Source organism: Cyprinodon tularosa, unplaced genomic scaffold, assembly GCF_016077235.1.
Source record: "Cyprinodon tularosa strain WSP-4 unplaced genomic scaffold, ASM1607723v1 ctg746, whole genome shotgun sequence".
NCBI lineage: Eukaryota > Metazoa > Chordata > Actinopteri > Cyprinodontiformes > Cyprinodontidae > Cyprinodon > Cyprinodon tularosa.
In genome coordinates, this window is record NW_024039503.1 from 65009 (window position 1) to 84171 (window position 19163).

The following is a 19163-nucleotide window of genomic DNA, read 5'->3' on the forward strand; positions in this document are numbered from 1 at the left end:
TGCTCTGATGCTATCTATCTGCTCACACTGTACGTCCAAAAACCACGTCAGACTCAGAGAGATGGCACTGGTTGGACTCGTCAATCTGGAAAAAGAACTCCGTTGTTTGCACTTTCGTCATGCACGAAAACTCAAGAAACTTCTTCATTAAAAGAAAGAACGTTATGGGCAACACTGGGCATCCTGAGCTTTCAAAAGACTGTTAAACACCAATACGGTGTCTTCCTGTAAAGGTTTCTCCAGATCCAGTCCGAGACAGACATCCTTCCTGCCAACAGGTATTAATTAACATCTACAACAACTAATTCAAAAATAGCTAATCAGTTCCTACAACATTCAATTTAGCTTTAGGTTCAATACTTTTAAATTAAATTTAATTGAATGTGCAAAAAAATGATAATCTACAACTATCAGTAACACTTTTCACAGTACATCAATAACCATGTAATAACATGGTCATAAGGTGGCAAGTTACACCATATTACTACGTATCAACAAACACTTTATGGAGAATTTTGGTAAGTGCTGTGCTTCAAATTTTAGGTGGGCATGGTAATGTAAGATTTTTTAGATGTCAAACCATTATCACCAGGTAACTCAGTGATTTCACAGGCAGTAATAAGTAAATGTGTTATTAACTACTAAAAAGCAGTTTATTACTTGGCAAGACAGAAAGCCAATTTCTTAATTAAACTCTTATTTATGAGTAACTTGAGTTCAGTTTTATTCGCTTTATTTACCTGATCACAAGTTACAAATTACTTTGTAAGCCATTGGTAGGTGGTGGCCAATAATAGAAACTGTTATGTGGTAACCTAAGGGTAAATACCCACCAAAGGTCTACAGAGTTACATAGTAACATAGAATTGTATTAGTTAGAGGAAGTTAATTACCTGCATATTTACCTTATTTTGTAGGTTATTACCAAGTAAAAGTTTTCTTGTTACCAAGTATTATAGTGTGAGATGCTATGTTATTCCCATGTTATTGATGTACTGTAAAAGAAAGCATTTTCCAATTATACTAGCTTCATCTGGTCTGTTCCTGTTTGGCTTTGACTCCATCCTGGAGATAAATATCAACTGCGCTGCTGCAATTAACATCGTGGTTTATAGATGTTGGAGATCGGCCTGTTTTTCAGTGTAGTCCTGTTTCTCTGACTGTAACTGGCTGGATGTGCTTTCTTCATCCACTGACATGGGAGCGGACTCGGAGCTCGTCTGCCTGGCTGTGTGTTTCCTGGACGGGGCTGCCTTTTACAGCTGCTTTTTGTATCTCTGCTTCTGTCTCCTTGAACACCAGTCGGCCTCAGCAGATGGTCGCTCACACTGAGCCTGGTTCTGCTGGAGGTTTCTTCCTGTTAAAAGGGAGTTTTTCCTCTCCACTGTCGCTACAAGCATGCTTAGTGTGACGGATTGCCTTTGAGTCAATGAGTTGATGCCATCAACTGGTTTTCCTTAGAAAACTTTGAATCATTTTTACTGAGTGATCTGGTGAACTGTAAAGTGCCTGAGATGACGTGTTGTGAATTGGTGCTATATAAATAAATTTGATTATCCATATAGTGTATATTACCATTGCAATATGACCCTTTTCCAATGTCTGACAAAACAAATCTATATATGTGATCTCATTTTAAAAAACTATTGTTATACTCTTATCAATTTTGTTTTTAAACCTCTGTGTCTTCCTTTTCTGATCTCCATATTAGCTGTTGATTTTATTCCATAGCATAAAAATACTTTTTTCCATCATTTGTCCCTGTACCATTCCAACAGTAATTATCCCTGCCTACCAAAGTTTAGCTTTAGCCAATCTCTGAAACAAATGATATAGCAGCAAGTCATGAGAAACCACAACAATTTATGTGCCTGTCAGACAGGCCGCGGTTTGCCCCACGCTTGTCTCGAGGTTCAGTGCAGAGCGGCTCTGGCTGTGGGCTTCACAACGACCATTTCCAGGTCCGTTTTCAGCTCATTGTGGAGCGGTTTAAAAGTTTGCAGAGTAAAGTAGCAGCAAAGATCTCTATGATGACACAAAGCAAACACTAGTTTCTCATCCAATTCGCTCACCTGCATAATTGTGTGAACGGGTGAACGACCATCTGTAGTGTAAAGCTCTGACAATGAAAAGGAAGCAGGCATTCACATCAAATGTTCACGTTTGTGGTATTTAAGCAATAGACTAGCAAGTATTTAAGCAATAGACTGTTACTTCAAATGCTGCATACACAGTTACACTGCAAAAACAATCTAGAAATAAGTAAGAAATTCTTAAATTAACTGTATTCACCCTTAATTTGAGCAGGTAAATGAGATAGTATGCCAATGGAATGAGTAATTTTACTCTTAAACTAAGATAATTAGATGATATGCACTTGAAATAAGACAATGCAATTGTGTTTTCTTATTTTAAGTGTAAATTGTCTTGTTCCATTGGCAAAATGTCTCTTTTACCTCCTCAGTGTACAGTACAGTAGGAGTCTTTTCACAGATTAGAAATGTTGACTCCAATAGATTTGAAAAAGAATAATGGGCCATATTTAACATATTAATAATTTTCCCTTGTTTGAAATATAGTAAAGTTAACAAGGTAATATCAATATATTTTACCTCTATGTCCTCTTCATAAGCAATGTACAGTTAATCCTTCAACTAATGTTTCAGCTCCTGCATTTCTTTTAACAAATACTAAATCGCTTCTCTATTAGTTTACATTTTTAATGATCTCTATTGCCCTTGATTGGTTCAGACGTGGAAGCTACTAACTCAATGTGGACATAGGTTAGGCTACGGTGACCAGACATTCCCGGGGAGCAGAGCGCCTCACTACACCGAAAACATCCTCTGCAACCGCCCCGTTCCAGACCTCCAGTGCAAAGCCTACTGCCTCCGCTGTTCCTCCAGTCTTGCTCCGCTCCGACTTCCTCTGGGCTCAAGGAGAGCATGCGTGACTTTAATATAATTATTAAATTCCCTGGAGCAAAACATGAGGAAATTAACTCTTCATTTAATGACAAAAATAAAAGTCACCATCAGCATCCGTCACACATTTCTGCCAAAACATTTTCTTTCTATTGAGCATCTTTGTAAAAGGGATAATTAGAATCATACATGGTTTGTTCTCTACCTCCAAACTCAGCATCTCTTCATCCAAGCCTGAGATAAGAAGTTTGTTTTGAAGTTGTGAGATACGTTTTTGGAAGTTGTGACTGGATTTAATGAAACTTTTAAGCCTCTTAGTATAAAATAAATATTTTGATCGAGATGAGAAATTTGTTTCATGGTATGTTGATATACCAACAGTTTGCATTTAATAATTTAAATAAACGGTGTTAGTTTTTGGGAATATATAAGAATTATGCTCTAATTTTTTTGTTAGTGATCTGTCGTTACAGGATTTTGATTGTATTATGTCTGTTTTAGATTAGTGTAAGATTGATAGAACAGGAAGATTAGAAGATTGATAGAAGAAGATTGAATGAGAGCGAAGGAAAATTCTGCTTAGAAGAGTAAAACAGAGAACAGGTAGAAGTCAGCTACAAATAGAAGATGGAGGGAAGAAGACAGAAGACTGAATGACCAGATGGCAATAATAAACTATTCATTGATTCATTTAATCAACCTTAGGAAATATGAGAGGCACATTCCTGGATTTTACACTTGATTTTTGTTGTGTAAATATTAATAAATATGTAAAAATGGATGAAAGCATCACTGTCCCCGTTTCCTATTTTAATTCTGATGATATGTCTTTACATATGCTGGATGCTGATGGGGATTTTTTTTATATATGTTATATTAAATAAAGCATTAATTCCCACATGATTTGCCCCAATGAATTTAAAAATAATATAGCGCACGCTCTCCTCAAGCTCTGAGGAGTTGATCTTTAACAGCAGTAAGACAGAGGCTGTAGGCTTTGCTTTGGGCTGGCGGTCTGGAGCGGAGCGGGGAGATGACAGAGGACGTGGGGTTTCAGGGTAACACAGGGTTGCTGCGTCCAGTCAGCATCATCTGTTTTAAAACTGGTGCACTCTGCACCTCATCTATACTTTAACAGCCGTTTCCGTGCACAGCATGCTAGCACGATCTTTGTACCATAATAATAATATATGCAACATTTTCCCCCTGATTCCTAAAATGGTGAAATCTGAGGCATTTCCGGGGACAGCTTTAGCGGGGATCATCACTGGAAATCGGGGACGTCTGGTCACCATAATTTAATTGTTTAATGCCTGCGCCAAGAGAGAGCATTTGTATTGGGCTACAAAATAAATAGAATATGTGGTGTCTCACACAGTATTTAAAAACATCCATTAAGTAAAACTGTCCTAATTAAATTACACAATACAATTAAATAAAAAAAAGAAATAAAAAAAATAATGTCTGACAAAACAGCAGTTACACGCAAAATTTTTTATTTTTTTTTATTTTAATTGCTAGGTTGCATTTTTTTTATTTCTAATTACAAAATGTATTTTTTTTTTTTTGCTTGCACCAAATAATGGAACAGATTTCACTCCATATTTGGACTGACAAATCCATAGCCTTCATTTAAACCCTAAGCATACCCATTTTATTGATTTTATTTAAGTTTTTTGTAACTTCATGACATTTTTATTTTCCACTTTGAGCCTGCTGTTATCAGATTGACCAGTTTTATTCATAACTCTGGTTCAAGGGCTGGAGGGAAAGAATAAAGTTGGGTCAGCCATGATGGACGGTTCTAGATCCAGGATGAGTGTGTGGCGTGAATTCTTGTTACCTCAGGCTTGAGGTTCTTATCCATCCCAGACCGTTTCTGTTCCACAATGAGCACTTTTGCTTACTTATGAGCAGCCGTCTTTCTCTCCTCTCTCATATTTTACTGAAGCACTGTCACTACTGACTTACTGCTCTGTAAACACACTATCAACGTGGCTGTAAAGTCCCAAATTCACTGCTTTGGAAATCACTACAGTGGAGGAAACACATTGATTCCAGTTAAGAGCACAGTTGGAGGTTAAATAATAGGGTCCTAATGGGAGGTGTGGATGTCAAAGCAAATTCTGATGCCACAAGCGGCGTTCCTAGACCCAGACCTGAACGAGCATGGACTGTTTGTCAAAGCCGTAAACACACTCTGGCCCCTGCCGTAACTCCTACACTTGTAAAAACACTAACACACACCTAAAAACAAAGCCCTCCTTCCTGTTCTTCCTAAATTCAACTGGTCATTCCGATGTCAGCCTGAAACCTTATCCGCTTCGCAACGTAAACAACGTAAGGCCTGTCTGACAGCGTCAACCCCTGTGGCCTCTGCAGCGAAGACTACAGACTCCTCCAGTCCCTGCAAAGCTGACTCCCACATGGGGGAGGACAAGCTCCATCTGCGCCCTGCAAAGGAAGACGAGACCCGCGCCCTGACCCTAACCTGTACTGAAAAACCAACATCTCACAACTAAACCTTAGCAGCTACAAGTCTGCATCCATTTCATGTCCATTTAGACAGTTTATATCCACTTTATCGATCTGCTGAAAAAAAAAACACTAACAGTTTAGTCAAACAGCAGTAAAAACATATCATTAAGGTAATATCATCTCGGCATTAAATTAATTTGTTTTGTTAAAATATTTGATTATGTAAATGTATGTTGATTACTTGAACTTGCAATCAACTTGTCTGTTCTGAACAGTTTAAATACTCTGCTGGAAAACCAGCATCTTTATGGGAGTCTGAGCAAACCATTATCATTTATATTCCTGCATTAAAGTTAAATTTGTCCTCTGCAATTAACTCATCCATTTGGGAGCAGCAGGCTGCCACTGTGCAGCACCCAGGGGGAGAATTAAGGGGCCCCGGAGCTGTGGGATTCAAGCTAGGTAACCTCTAAGGAAACAAGATTCCTTATGGAGTGAATTTTATTCCATTTTTGTTTCCATTTGGTTTCGTAAAAAGTAATAATAATAAAAATCCAGCCCAAATCCAAATAACTTTGAAGAACTTATTTTTTACAAAAAGGTTTTGAGCGTAACTTTGGTGATTTTACATATTTTCTTTATTTTGGGGTTTTCCACTTTTTACAACATAATTTTCTTAAAATTCTGCTTTACAGGTCTGTGATTTTAGAAAAAAAAAAATTTAACATTGCATTCTTTTCAGTTTGCTTTTTGCCAATAGCATTCCATTTTACTTCAAGCTCAAAACGAAAACATTTGCTGCTGACCAATTAAAAAGTTGTTGCTAACGCCCGGCAGTAAAGCCCGACACCAGAAGGGATTTAATCATTAAAATGCAATTTGAAAAGAATAGTTCCTAAAATTCAATATAAAAATTTTTTTTTACTATTATTATTAACTGGAAAAAAGGAAAAATGTGTAAGATTTACCTCCATCTAGTGGTACAGTAAGTGAATTACAATCGACCAACTGGTGGCTCCCACTGATCTCTATTCACTGGAATGCTGATAGCCCAAAAAAAATTGAAGTCACCTGCCGCCATCTTGGTACTCCCCACTCTCACAGAGATGTGCCATAAAAATGCCTACATGTGTAGCATTTGGCTGCAAAAACAAGCAGTTTGCTAACTGTTGTAAGTCGTTTCACATGTAATATTACAGTGGATGTACTAACCAAGAAAATCCATATATACGCGGATGTATCCTATAGTATAGTTTGGGTATGCGTGTTTGTGTTCGCGAGTGCATACATACTTGTATTTACAGTATATGGAAATCACCAGATTCTTGCTGTAACTATAAGCAAAAAGCTAACTATTAATTTGATGTTGCCTGTTATTTTACAAATGTATGTGTTTTTGCTAGTGTAGAAACTGAAATTCTGTGGAATTATTAAATTAGTTCACTAATACCACAGCATTAACAGACTTGTACTTGTATTTCAGTCTTGATGTAAAATCTTGAAATTATATGTAATTACCACAACAATGTAATTGATACATTAGATGTACATCATCAATTTACACACAAGCATTTACACTTTTGTCATATTTGTATTATTGTGCTCCTTTTAACTAATAAATTTTGTTGTGATGGATTTGTATAATATGTTATATTACATGAATTACAGACTTCATTGACCTCACGCAATTTGATGTGCCTATTTTTTTAATCATAAATGACAGTAATCTACTCATGCTATGAAACAGCAAATGTGTGTCAGAGTGATGAATTTATCTTTGTTTTAAAAGTCTTATTCCCTCCTGATAATGAAAACATCATGGTTGTTTGCTGTGGCGCACGTATTGTTTACATTTCAACCACCCTAACTAGGGAGTACCAATATGGCGGCCGGTGACTTCACTCCACCTGGTAGCAATCCAGTGAATCAATAAAGATCAGTGGTGTCTTGACTGGATGATCTGGTGAACTGTAAAGTGCCTTGAGATGACATGTGTTGTGAATTGGTGCTATAGAAATAAACTGAATTGAATTGAAAATTGTAGGCTCCCAATTAAGAGAGGCCTACTACGGAAGCTGCGGAGTGACAATCTACTCTTTTTGGAAGGGACACATCAAACTCTGTCACCCATGTCAAATCAACTAAAATTAACGATGAAACACTTGAAACATTTCTCTAAAACCAGACCTGGAAGACGCCTATGCTTGTTAGCTGGTATGATGGGCAGCTGATAACTGTTACATCAGAGCTTATCCAATGTAGGCTAACAAACAAACTAGCCGTCTTCACCGGCAGTATTGAATCGACCTAATCACCCTAATATGTCAAGCTATGAAAATGGCTGATGTTATTAGACTTCTGCAGAAAATGTATTTATTAAGCCAATACTTGATTGTTACTAATAAAAATGCCACATTTTTTACATGCTGTCCCTTTAAATACGTACATTTTTCTCTTAAAAATAAAATTGAAAAGAAGAATCTGAGAAAACAGCAAAGTTGCTCTAATTTTTTTCTTTTTTACATGAAAAAAGTTTTTCAAATTTTCCTTCCCGGATTTGTGTTTTTAATATTTCCAGTCATAAAATGTGTTCTTTGCTAGCAACAATTAAGTAAAGGAATTCACTCCATACTCACTGCTCTCCCCTCAGGGCCACTGCGCCCCACATGGTTGGACAACCAATATATCTGCAGCAACTGTGTGATGACATCATGTAAGCTGAGATGGACAAAAACCAGCGGCTACGGCCATTTCTCAATTCAGAAGAACGCGAGTACGGACTCGTGTCCTCATCAAACACATTCTTGAGAAGAACACAGGAGAGTCTGGAATTGGGGAGAACGGGAGCACACAGCATAAATATGGGGCAAATGGGACAAAAGCGTACTGATGACATCACCACACGCTCTGCTCGTCTGGAGCTGCATTTCACCTTACGTTATTAATAGTCTCTAGATAATAATAAATTCTTACTTTTTTAATTTAGCGTGGGAATAATAATTACCACAGCCAGAAGAACACAAATCAAATGAACATTTTGCCAAATAAAACAAAAAACTCGCCATCAAAGCCAGCGGTCCTTCACACACGGCTATGCAGAGAGAGGGCTGCTGCAGACGGGCTAAGATTAGCCCTGGCTGCCGTTAGCCTCGGAGGTCCGCTGGTTGCCGCGGTCCTCTCAACTTTTTTTTTTTTTAAGTCTGCTCTGATGCATGCTGGGTAAAGAGGGAGGGGCGAGAACAACATTGTGGACTTTGTCCGTTCTCTGTCTTTTTGTTCTTGTGAATTGGAACGGTACTAGGGCTGACGATGTTTCATGAGCACATGAGAATGCACAAGTACACAGAAACAGCCTTTGTTTCAGACACCTTGTTGAATCTCCGGTTTGTAACAACCAATTCAAACCAGCCAGTCGTTCTAAAAATGAAAAGTGGGCCTCACCTGTTGCCTGAAAAGTGTACCTAATAAAATGGCCAGTTACCTCTTCAGGAATTCATAGTTTACATTCCTTTTCTTTTTTCAAAAGCAGAGATCTAAAGCACATGTACTGTAAAAAACCCCAGATGTCCTGGAGCTTTTGTTAAGCAGCTAGTTTTAGGTTAATACTGTTTAAGAGCCATGCAGTCCTTAGGATGCTAATATGTTAAAAGAGCCTTCAGTGGGGAACGGATGAGTGGTCTTAAAGTCAAACAAGATGGCTGTTTTTCCTTGTTTTGGCTTATGTGTTTAAGCCAATAGGCTTTACAGAGAAATTAAAGCCAACCACTGGGATCTGTCCTCAAACTGTCCCAAAGCTCTGCCTACAGTAGGCCCAGCTACTGCTGCATAAATCCATACTGGCACCAACAGTCAGAAAGCTTCTGTTTAAGACCAGGAATTAATGAAAACATTAAACATGTATTACATCGAATGGGCTGGTTCACTTCTGCAGATGAGAGGAAACAATGGAAACAAAGTGTGAATTTCCCTTAGAGCAGAGCTGAGCTGAACTAAACGACTCCCACATCCAGGAGCCCTGTCATCAGAGCTGGGGAGTAACTAGTTACATTTACGTTAGCAACTTTTTGAACAAAACATACTATTAGGAATCTTTTTACTACACTGTACTTTTTACTTTAACTGAGTTAAATCATTAAGAAGTAACTTTTCTCTCACTTGAGTTAAAATTCTGGCTATTCTACTCACTTTGATTGAATGAATGAAAAACACATTTGAACCAGAGACACACTAACAATTTATGTTATGGTGAGACCTCTAATGTGTTGTTAAAATGATTTTGTTTTTCATATAGTCTTTTTTATCACCAGTATTTATTCATAACAATACTTTTTTCTTTCAATTTAGGAGATCTTTAAATATTTTAAATCAGCTGTTAAGATGAGTTACCCAGTACTCGATTAGCCCTCTTATTAAACACTTTTTTTGCTCTTTTACTTGAGTCATAATATGGTGAAGTATTACTATTTTAATTTGTTTAATGCTGAAAAGCAGCCAATAAATTCATTTTATTTTATAAAGAGTAAAATTGTTGTCTTCCTACCTCTGCCTATGAAGGTACAAAAGCCTCTCAAATCTAATAAATATCATGTTTATTAAATGTAATGAATAATTTATTTAAAGGCACAATGCAGACTTTGTACCTAAAGAGTTGACACATTTAAGTTATTTTAAATGATTCCTCAGGCAAATATACCGTGCTTGACACTATCAATACTGCAAGCTTAAGTTGGTAGAAGATGCACCGTCATTGGCCAGGTCATGTGACCTGGAATTACGCATTATGGCTGCAGGAATATAGCCATGGAGCTAAGTCTTTTTCTAGACTATTTTCCGCCTGCTCGACTACAGGTTATGTCTGCAGGAAGGAAAAAATGTAAACCTTCTGAGGAGGCTAACAAGAGAAAACCTGAAAGGGATCGTTCACGAGGAAAAACAAGAGTCTATCTTGGAAAGGAGTCTATTCGTTGGTGCAGCCTGAAAAAATAAGCCGGTAATAAAACCGATTGTCTTTTCTCACCATTATTATTAGACTGAGAAGTTAAAACTTTGCTCCTAGTATACAGGCATATATCTTTGTTATTATTTTACGATGATTAATAGAAGAAACATAGGAGCAGTTACAGGTCTAGAGCCCCCTAGTGGCCAAAAGTTACACAATCTGCCTTTAAATATATTTAGTAATAATAGACATCTTTCCATACATATTCAATGTGTCAAAACCTCTTTAAAATCATCAATATTAAATGAAAGCACTGTTAGATAAACATTAATGTTAATTGACTAAAAATTATTATATTTTTCTTACAATGACTTAAAAACATTTTATATTACATATTCAATAACTTATCAGCGTTTCTTAATAATCTTTAACAAAACTAGTTCACTTTGATAGATATAACCGCTTTTTTTTTCTTTTATGTTTTTGTTGCTTAATAACCCTGAACTTTACAGTCTTGGGTCCAAAAGGCGACTGGCAACGTTAATGGCCCACCCCACAACAAAACAGAGAGTTCGTCAGCATCCCCCAGTGGGGCTGTACATAAACCACAGACTGACACAGACATGGACAGCTCACTCGTCATGCAGCATCAGAGAAAAAAAAATACTCCAAGAGCAACAGAAAGAGAAAGAAGCCGATTTGATTGAAGAAAAGCAGGTGACTTACCGGACTTGCGCTTGGAGCCATAGTCCCTGAGGGAGAAGCAACACAAGAGGGACATGGTTACTGACAGAGGATGCTACTGTCCCCAACAAAACATTCAGTCAACACACGTGCATCCTGACGCTGCGGCTCGGCTTCTGTGGGCTTTAAAACGCATGTGTTTGAAGGAGGAAAAGCAGGAGTCAGGGAGGAGGGAGGATTTGGCCAGCTGCCTGTACTCTCTGCAACAGACACAAATAAGTCATGTGACTCCAGACCAGCACCACCGTCTAATTTCCCTCCTCCCTGTATTCCCCCTTCGCCCTGTTAGAGGCAAAGACACATTTGAAGGAAGGAGGATCAGTTTAAGATGCTTTTCTTAATGGCTTCTAATGGGATTATGGCACAAGTCTGAGCTATAGATCACAGACTGACGCAGACCTGATGTACGTGAGACTTCTGTCGAGAACAACGCTGGAATATATTTAGAAAAAGATGGGGAACAAAAGGAGAGTTCATATGAGGAGTTATAGGAATACAGTAAAGAGTAAATCTGTTCATCGGTGTTCAGTGTATTCCTCAAAGTCAGCCAATTATTTAGGTTAGACCTGCCAATGTCATCCGTGCCGCAGTTTCTCAGAGGAAACAGTAGACATCAGCAGAACGATGCTGCAGTAGAACTTAAGCGGGGCTTTTTCCTTCTTCAAACAGAAAGACTCAAGTTTTAATAATTAATAGGTAACATAATATGTAAGCATTAGTATCAGAACCAGCTGCTGTTAGTCATTTTGAACATAATGGTGTCATTAGTTGATCAGTTGACAGTCCTACAAGATTTTTTTTATTCATTTTGCTCTGAACTTGGGCTGTTTTTCCTACTTGGTTTCAATTCAGTACCTGAACTCTAATAGGTTTAGCCGACCTATGAATCATTAGGCATAAAAAGCCTCCCTATATCTAGGCACAGTAGAGGCTTTTAAAGGAAATAAAACAACATTTCTTTCTTATTCGTGGACTGTCTAGTATTGTGACATTCTCTCTTTGATTGCAGGACAGAGCGTAGATCTGGATATTTTTGAAAGTAGTTCCATTTTGATGTCCTTTGCTTTGTGATAGTAAAGAAAAACGCATTCAGTTAACAGGGTAACCTCAGGGCAAACCTTCGACCTGTATCTAATGAATGAGATGTAGCAGAAATGTTCCTTCTGTAGGGACATTTGGTTCTACCTTGGAGAAAAACATAGAGCTTTTTAGTCATTGTGAGCTGAGAGAAAACTTTCGTTCCTCTGCAATACAAAACATTAATTTAAAAGGTACCTATAAACAAGTTTGAATAGGTTTATAGACTATCTACAACAGGTTCATTACAAGAAAATTATTACAGAAAATTATTACATTATTACAGAATGAGCTGTTTTAATGCTCTGTCACTTTTATGCAAATACACATGTAAAAATGGCAACAAAACGGATGCATAATGGTGCAATTATACATAAAACACAGAGTCACACCCAGAAACAGAAGAGAGGGGTTTCAGGGTCACATTTCTGTAGTTAAACTGTCCTTTTATATCTTCTCAACTGCCCCTCTGTCTGTGAGTGCTCCGTTTTTTATAAAAGGGTTGGTTTGTGTATTTTGGTAGTTTTAGGTAAGAAGACAAAAGGAATATCTGATTGTTCTTGCATCTCTATGGGTTTTTAAGGGAAATCAGCATCATGCTAATTAGTAGTCGGTCTTTTCTGCAATAGTTAATTGTAAGGGACTTTTAATCTTTTAATCCAAATGTTATAGGTATAGAGCAGGGGTAACCGGTCATTATGATGAATCACTTCAATTTCTTTATTTGAAGCGCACCAATGAAGACAGTTTACATCTTGTCAGATATAAACTGTCAGTTCCAGTTTCCTCTACAGTACCTGAATAAACTTCTCTGAACATAAGTTAATGCTTCAAATACAGGCAGCTGAGTTGGGTCAAGCAGACAACAATGAAGGTAACCGAATATTTTTCCAAAGAATTTGAGGAAGCTCGGACAAACAATGGAAAGTGGATGAAAGATCATGGCTGAATGGTAGGTTTCAAATGCTCCAGTGTCCCTTTGGGATGGTACCCACTAAAGGGCTGTGTGTAATCCCGCAGCAGTGTGTCGCAGTTAGCTTGTCGCAGATATGACGCAGATATTTCTGATTTCTGCTCAGTTTTGAGGCGTGGTCTGCTCTTTGTTATTCCACGCCACAATGCAAGAGGGACAATCATGAACTAGGTAAGATTGTGGGTTTCCATGTGTCGGACGACACACAGTTCACCCTTGAGTGTTCCCGAAAGACTGGCCATGGCGCTGCGTGTTTTGGCTTTGGGTGAAAACCAACAGACCGTCGCACAGAGCTACAAACTAGTGTCCTGCACTGTGTCTGGGATAGTGTCCGAGGTGTGCCAGTCATTGTGGACGGCACTATAGCCACAGTTTCTGCCATTAGGTACCAGACAGGAAATACGCATAGTGTAGAGCGGATGTAGAATTGACCAATCAGAGGCCTCCTTTCTCTCCTCCCTGTGACGCTGTCTGCTGTCACCTACAATTTTGGGGAGGTGCACCAGAGTTTCTGTGGAAGGGGCGTGGGCATATCTGCGTTAACTGTAACACAAACGCAGACGACCTGGTTTCTGAGTATAAATCAGGCTTAACTCTGCGCAGGATGAGTGGTAAAAAACGGCACTCATCGCATAAAGCAATAGAAATGCTGTCTAGTCAGCTAAAGTTAGTAGGTAACTGTGATCTTTCCCATCTGATTTAGCAGAGTGGATATCTCTCATTGGAGCAGTTTTGTTCATAGCTTATCTCACTAACGAGGAACCTAATCTTGTCAGGTATGAAGATGAGTAAATTGAACAGAGCGATTATTGCAGCATAGGGTACGCTGTTCCCTGCAGTGCAGTGGGTGGTCAAGGTAATGACCTTTCACTGTGTGAGTTTAATGAATCCCTCCTTGAGTGTCTCCGTGACTCTACTCTGGCTAATAAAGAGCCACGCTGTCACAGATAGATGTAGGCCAACAACAGAGAAATATCAGCGTCTGCTTTAAGCAGCCGCAGACAGAGATTCATGGTGCCACTGTGCCATTTTCTCTGAACCCTTGTGATCCGATGCATCCATCTCTCTGTGACTGGCTTCTGCAAATGAATGAAGCGTTTATACTGACTTCTTGTGCTAGCAACTGCTTTACTGTAACTGAGGAAGGACAGGAGCTCATGTATCATCCCATGCATCTAAAGTCAGGAAAGAACTTCTAAAACACAAGGAATAAAATGTCTTTCATCCAGAGGGCAACACCTTAAAGTAGAGCACAATAAGCTGCCCTTTAAATGGGTCTAGGTGGAAAGTATGCTCAGGACAGAGACGCTGTTAGACATAGTAATATTTCTATTCGGTAAATTTCCTAATTCAGGGTTTATACAGAAATGAGTAACTAAAAATGATTTTTAATGACTCTCATATAAATAAATATATATATATATATATATATATATATATATATATATATATATATATATATATATATATATATATATATATATATATATATATATATATATATATATATATATATTAAAATAAAACACAGCAAAATGCTTCGTCATCTATACCGTCAACAGGCTGCAACCATGTCCCAAGTTCCTCGTTTTCCAGCCACTTTTGTTTACATTTGCATTTTCCCCATTCTTTAGCTTTTTCTCCACCTCGAGCTGATTTTCCAAGCGTACGACTTTACGATCAACTGGAAGCAGTTCCACGCAAAAAGCTTTTTTTTTTTCCGAGTTTTTTACGGCACTCGTGGCTCGTTTTATGAACAGTAGGCTGACAGGAAAGGGGGTATAAGAGTGGGGGAGAGACATGCGGGAAAGGACCACAGGCCGGATACGAACCCGGGTCGCCCGCTTCTAGGACTGAGGCCTCCGTAGATTGGTCGTGCGCGCTAACTACTGCCCCATCTGAACGCCCCAAACAACAAACACTTTTTTTTTCTGATATATCAGATGAAAATAAAGCATTTTAAATGCCACAATAATCACATTTAATACATTTTTATGCCAAATAAGGTTTTCATTTAAAAAATAATAAGTTAATGACTTTTAATGATTTTTAATCATTTTTAATGACCTATGGAAACCCTGTAATTAGACGGAGAATGCAATTGCTTTGCCATAATACTTTGAAACTGTATGACTTGAGTCAAATGGGTTTCCTTCCACTATGTACTTTCAATATTCATTTAGCTTATGTCCCATTCCTTTGACAGAACTGGTGTAACTGGGCCAGACTTGTACGTCACCTCGCCACACATACTTTCTCAGCTCTGCACACAAATTTTTCAGGGACTGAGTTCATGTCTGATTCTAAAGAGAGTAAATTGTAGTTCTTATCTCCAGCCTATCCCTTCAGCTTTCATTTGGTCAACAGTTCTGCTTTGGCTCAAGTGTCCAAACCAATTTACACCATTTAGATAAACCAAAAGTCTTTTGACAAAGGCACTTAAAGGTAAGTGAAAAAAAAGATTCAAACTCAAAACCAAAGAACAAAAAACATATTTTTCCTCATGACTCACTGTACTGTACTTTTACTGTATTTTTCTTACATAAATATCATATAGAACACAGTTGGTTCTTAAAAATCAGCCCTTTAACCCCCATTTAAAAAACCGTTTTATTGGTAAAGGCCTCTGATCTTACTCCACTACCTCTAGTGGTAGAAAAAAGTATAACAATAACAAACATTTATTCAAATGTTTTTGATTTGCCTTTCATGAAAAACAAAATAAACTGTAAAAATAATTAAAAATATTACAATTTAGTGTACTTTCTTTTAAAATAAATTCACATTCTAAAGTTATTATGATTAAGCAATAATTTGTCCGACTTAAATTAGTCCGATTTTTTTATCCTCTGCCTCTAGGGCTTCCGTAGGCCTTTCAGCGGACACTGCAATTCGCCCATCTGTCAGCAATGGATGGTGAGGTTGCTTGAGGACCCAGATGCAGAGACGAGTGAAGCAGAGATGAGTTCTGAGAGGTTTAATAGCTGACCATAGATAGCAGAGGCAGAAATCCAGAAATCCAACTCAAAATATTAAACAAACCAAAACCATAGAGACATCAGGGGAAAAAAACGAGTCTGAGGAGCCAGGGAGCGACGAGCAGAGTAGACAATACAGCAACGAGAAGGAACCAGCACTGAGTGACTGCAGAGGTGGAGTATTTAAGGAGAACCAAACAAAAGGATGGACTAACGAGCTGAATGAGGAGCAGGTGTGGGTGGAACTGGCAAGAGGGAATCCAAGGGGGAAGAAAACAATCACAAGGGGGCAACAGAGAGTAACTAAAGAATGCTAGAATATCATGGAAAATAAAAACATAACTGATAACAGAAAACTGAAAACTCAGAGTCACAACAAATGAGAACCATAACACCATCAGATACCTGGAACGGATATCAGCTTTTATATTCACTAATGAACTGGATCGGATGTCGTGATTCGATATCAGATATTGGAGATCCAATCCTGATCACTAGTATAAAGAATGTTTACATCTGGTATAATGTGTCGCCATTTTTTAACAATGTTTATGTCAGGGCTAAAGTTATATGGCAAGATATATGATTAATTAATTCAACAGTTGTATGAGATCGGTATCAGATATCAGCTGATACACTCAGCACAAATATCCGTAATAAATAGGATCTGAAAAAAAAAAAAATGGTGCATCTCTACATTGCAAAACATTGAGTTTGTTGTTTTTAAGCCAATTTCTAACTAAACGGGGATATGATTAGCGTTGTTGTCAATTTGGAAGGCCAGTTTCTCTTCAAAGCTTTTTCATTTCAGGCTGATATCCGGAAATGTTGCTTCAATGTTTTCAGTTGTTCTTCTTTCTCCATTATGTACAGTGCAGCAGTCCCTCCCACAGCAAAACACCCACACATATGATGATATGATGACTTTTCAGCTGAAGAGGTGATCTCAGATTTGTTAAAACTCAATTGTCATTTAACTGCATTATGATAAAACCCTCAAATATATTTACTCTAAGCTAACAGAGCACAACTACTAGCTCATTTGAAAACTCTAATCATTTTTTTTTTTTTTTTTTTTGTTGTCTTTACTGCTCATGTCACTTTTATCACCTTCTTAAAAATGTTTAAGGTAAGGTCTTTTCTGTTCTGATTTTGTTTTCTTTGTCGAAACTACAACCCCAATTCTGGGTTCAAAAGTGATCTAAATAACTCATTCATTTAGTAAAAACAATAGATCTACAATTAAAGGAATGCATTTGGACGGTTATCTAAGCTGCTGATATCTAGCTCTATATCAGGTCACAGCTTAGTGGTTAAAGATGGCTTTTTCTCCCCATTTAATATGAGATAATTGTCGGGAAGATGTCAGACCACTGAGAGGGAAAACAGGGGACGTTGGGAGGATGAAAAGTGGAGGAAGAAATAGATTGTCCAGTTTAACCCACATCCCTAAAGCTGAAATCAAACTCGTCCCCTGGGAGCTGAGTGATCAGCTCTGACTGTCAGCTCTCCTCCAGCATCCTCTGAAGGGCTGAAGAGGAGGATGACTGCAGGGCAAGCCAGCAAGGACAAGGGAGAGAGATTAGTTCTACTGTATGTGTCAAACAAATACTTTTTATGTAGCCACTAAAATACGTTTTTTTTTTTGTTCTGGTAAAAGTTGTTTTTTTAAGGAATAACTTCTGCAGTTATGCAGCAAAAGAAACAATGATTATTAAATCAGCATAAACTATAAATAGCAACATCCCAAGGCAAACCATGTGGTCTTATTATCTGTTTTATTAGACGCAAATATGTCAGAGATGCTCAGAAAAAAATGAGGACTAAGACATTTTTAGCAAACATAAGCTTTTACTCTTTGCAAACAAGTCCTCTATATCTGAGACTCCTTAGCAAAAAAACTGCTGAGAGTTACTCACCCGGATCAGATGAACGAGGACGTGTAAAGAATAAAAAACCACATGGTGCAAAGGCCGAGGCAGGTCAACAATGAGCTTGATTACAGCTTCATAAGCAGGCAGAATTCAACACTTTATATTAAAGGAAGCCTTTTAAAAAACACAACAGGGTGCAAGCAGTTAAATAACAAATCATGCATAGATACCAGCTGTGGCACCATTTTTGATTATCTACTTTTACAATCCACCTAATTTCGCAATATCATTCCTGGCAATAGTTTCTAAGTAAATCCTTGATTTTAAATCAAAAGTTGCAAATATTCCAAAATGAAAGTGTGCACAATGTGTTTGTGTTAAATAATTTGAAACTTCTTGGATATAGAGGGGAAAGGGTTGCATACATTTTTAATGTTGCGTTCATATTGAGCGGGATTTGAGAAGCTTTTGGAGGCAAACCTGAAGGAATATAGTTAATTAGACTCTACTGAAGCGCTGCGGTGCACAAACTCTGGGGTTCCAAAAGTTTTATTCAATCTTTATGTTAAAACGTAGCTCTTCCTTTCTACTATCTCCATGTGCTTTATAGAAGAATATTTGACGCCACCTGTTGGTCTTCTTGGATAGCCTTTTACCATCTGCCATCCTATGCAAAGTAGGATCAGGTGACCCTAATGTTTCCAGTATATCTAATGCCTTTAAAAAATGATGTTAGAGCAACACAGATGAGGATCAGTTTGTTGCCTCTTAAATCAACTACCATCACTATTTAATTGCTGATCATTTCCCTGTGTGGTTTATCCATGACTTAAACAGCCTGGGAAATTGGTCTGGGAAGGTGATGGATTTTATGCAGATGAAAACAGCTAATCAATGTTAATTAGCATTTCTGCAGCATCTGAATGACACTCAGCAGGAACCTTATTAGCAGCTCTGTGAAAAAACAAATACTTCCTGAGATTAGCGCCTTAACCTCTCTTTGTCTCTCCCACCTTCTGCTTGAACTCCGGATCCAGCATCATCCGCAGTGTTGTCGTCTCTGGACCTAATCTGCTCAGGAGCCCCACCTTCCCCTTCAGCTGTCACCCCTTGGGTTTGCAGCCGTGACAGGAGGAAGGGTCTGTTGTAAGGATTAAACAACTCAGACGCACTTTT

General features: G+C 38.0%; 1 protein-coding gene across 4 annotated transcripts in view; it reads right to left on the bottom strand.

Moving 5' to 3' along the window:
* The window catches only part of sh3pxd2aa (SH3 and PX domains 2Aa), a 169166-nt gene that overhangs the window by 55691 nt on the left and 94312 nt on the right, over positions 1–19163 (bottom strand). For all 4 annotated transcript variants that reach the window (XM_038269978.1, XM_038269977.1, XM_038269976.1 and 1 more), the window contains exon 6: positions 11068–11093. In XM_038269978.1, the coding sequence (XP_038125906.1) occupies positions 11068–11093 (26 nt within the window). The remainder of the gene's footprint in view (positions 1–11067; positions 11094–19163) is intronic.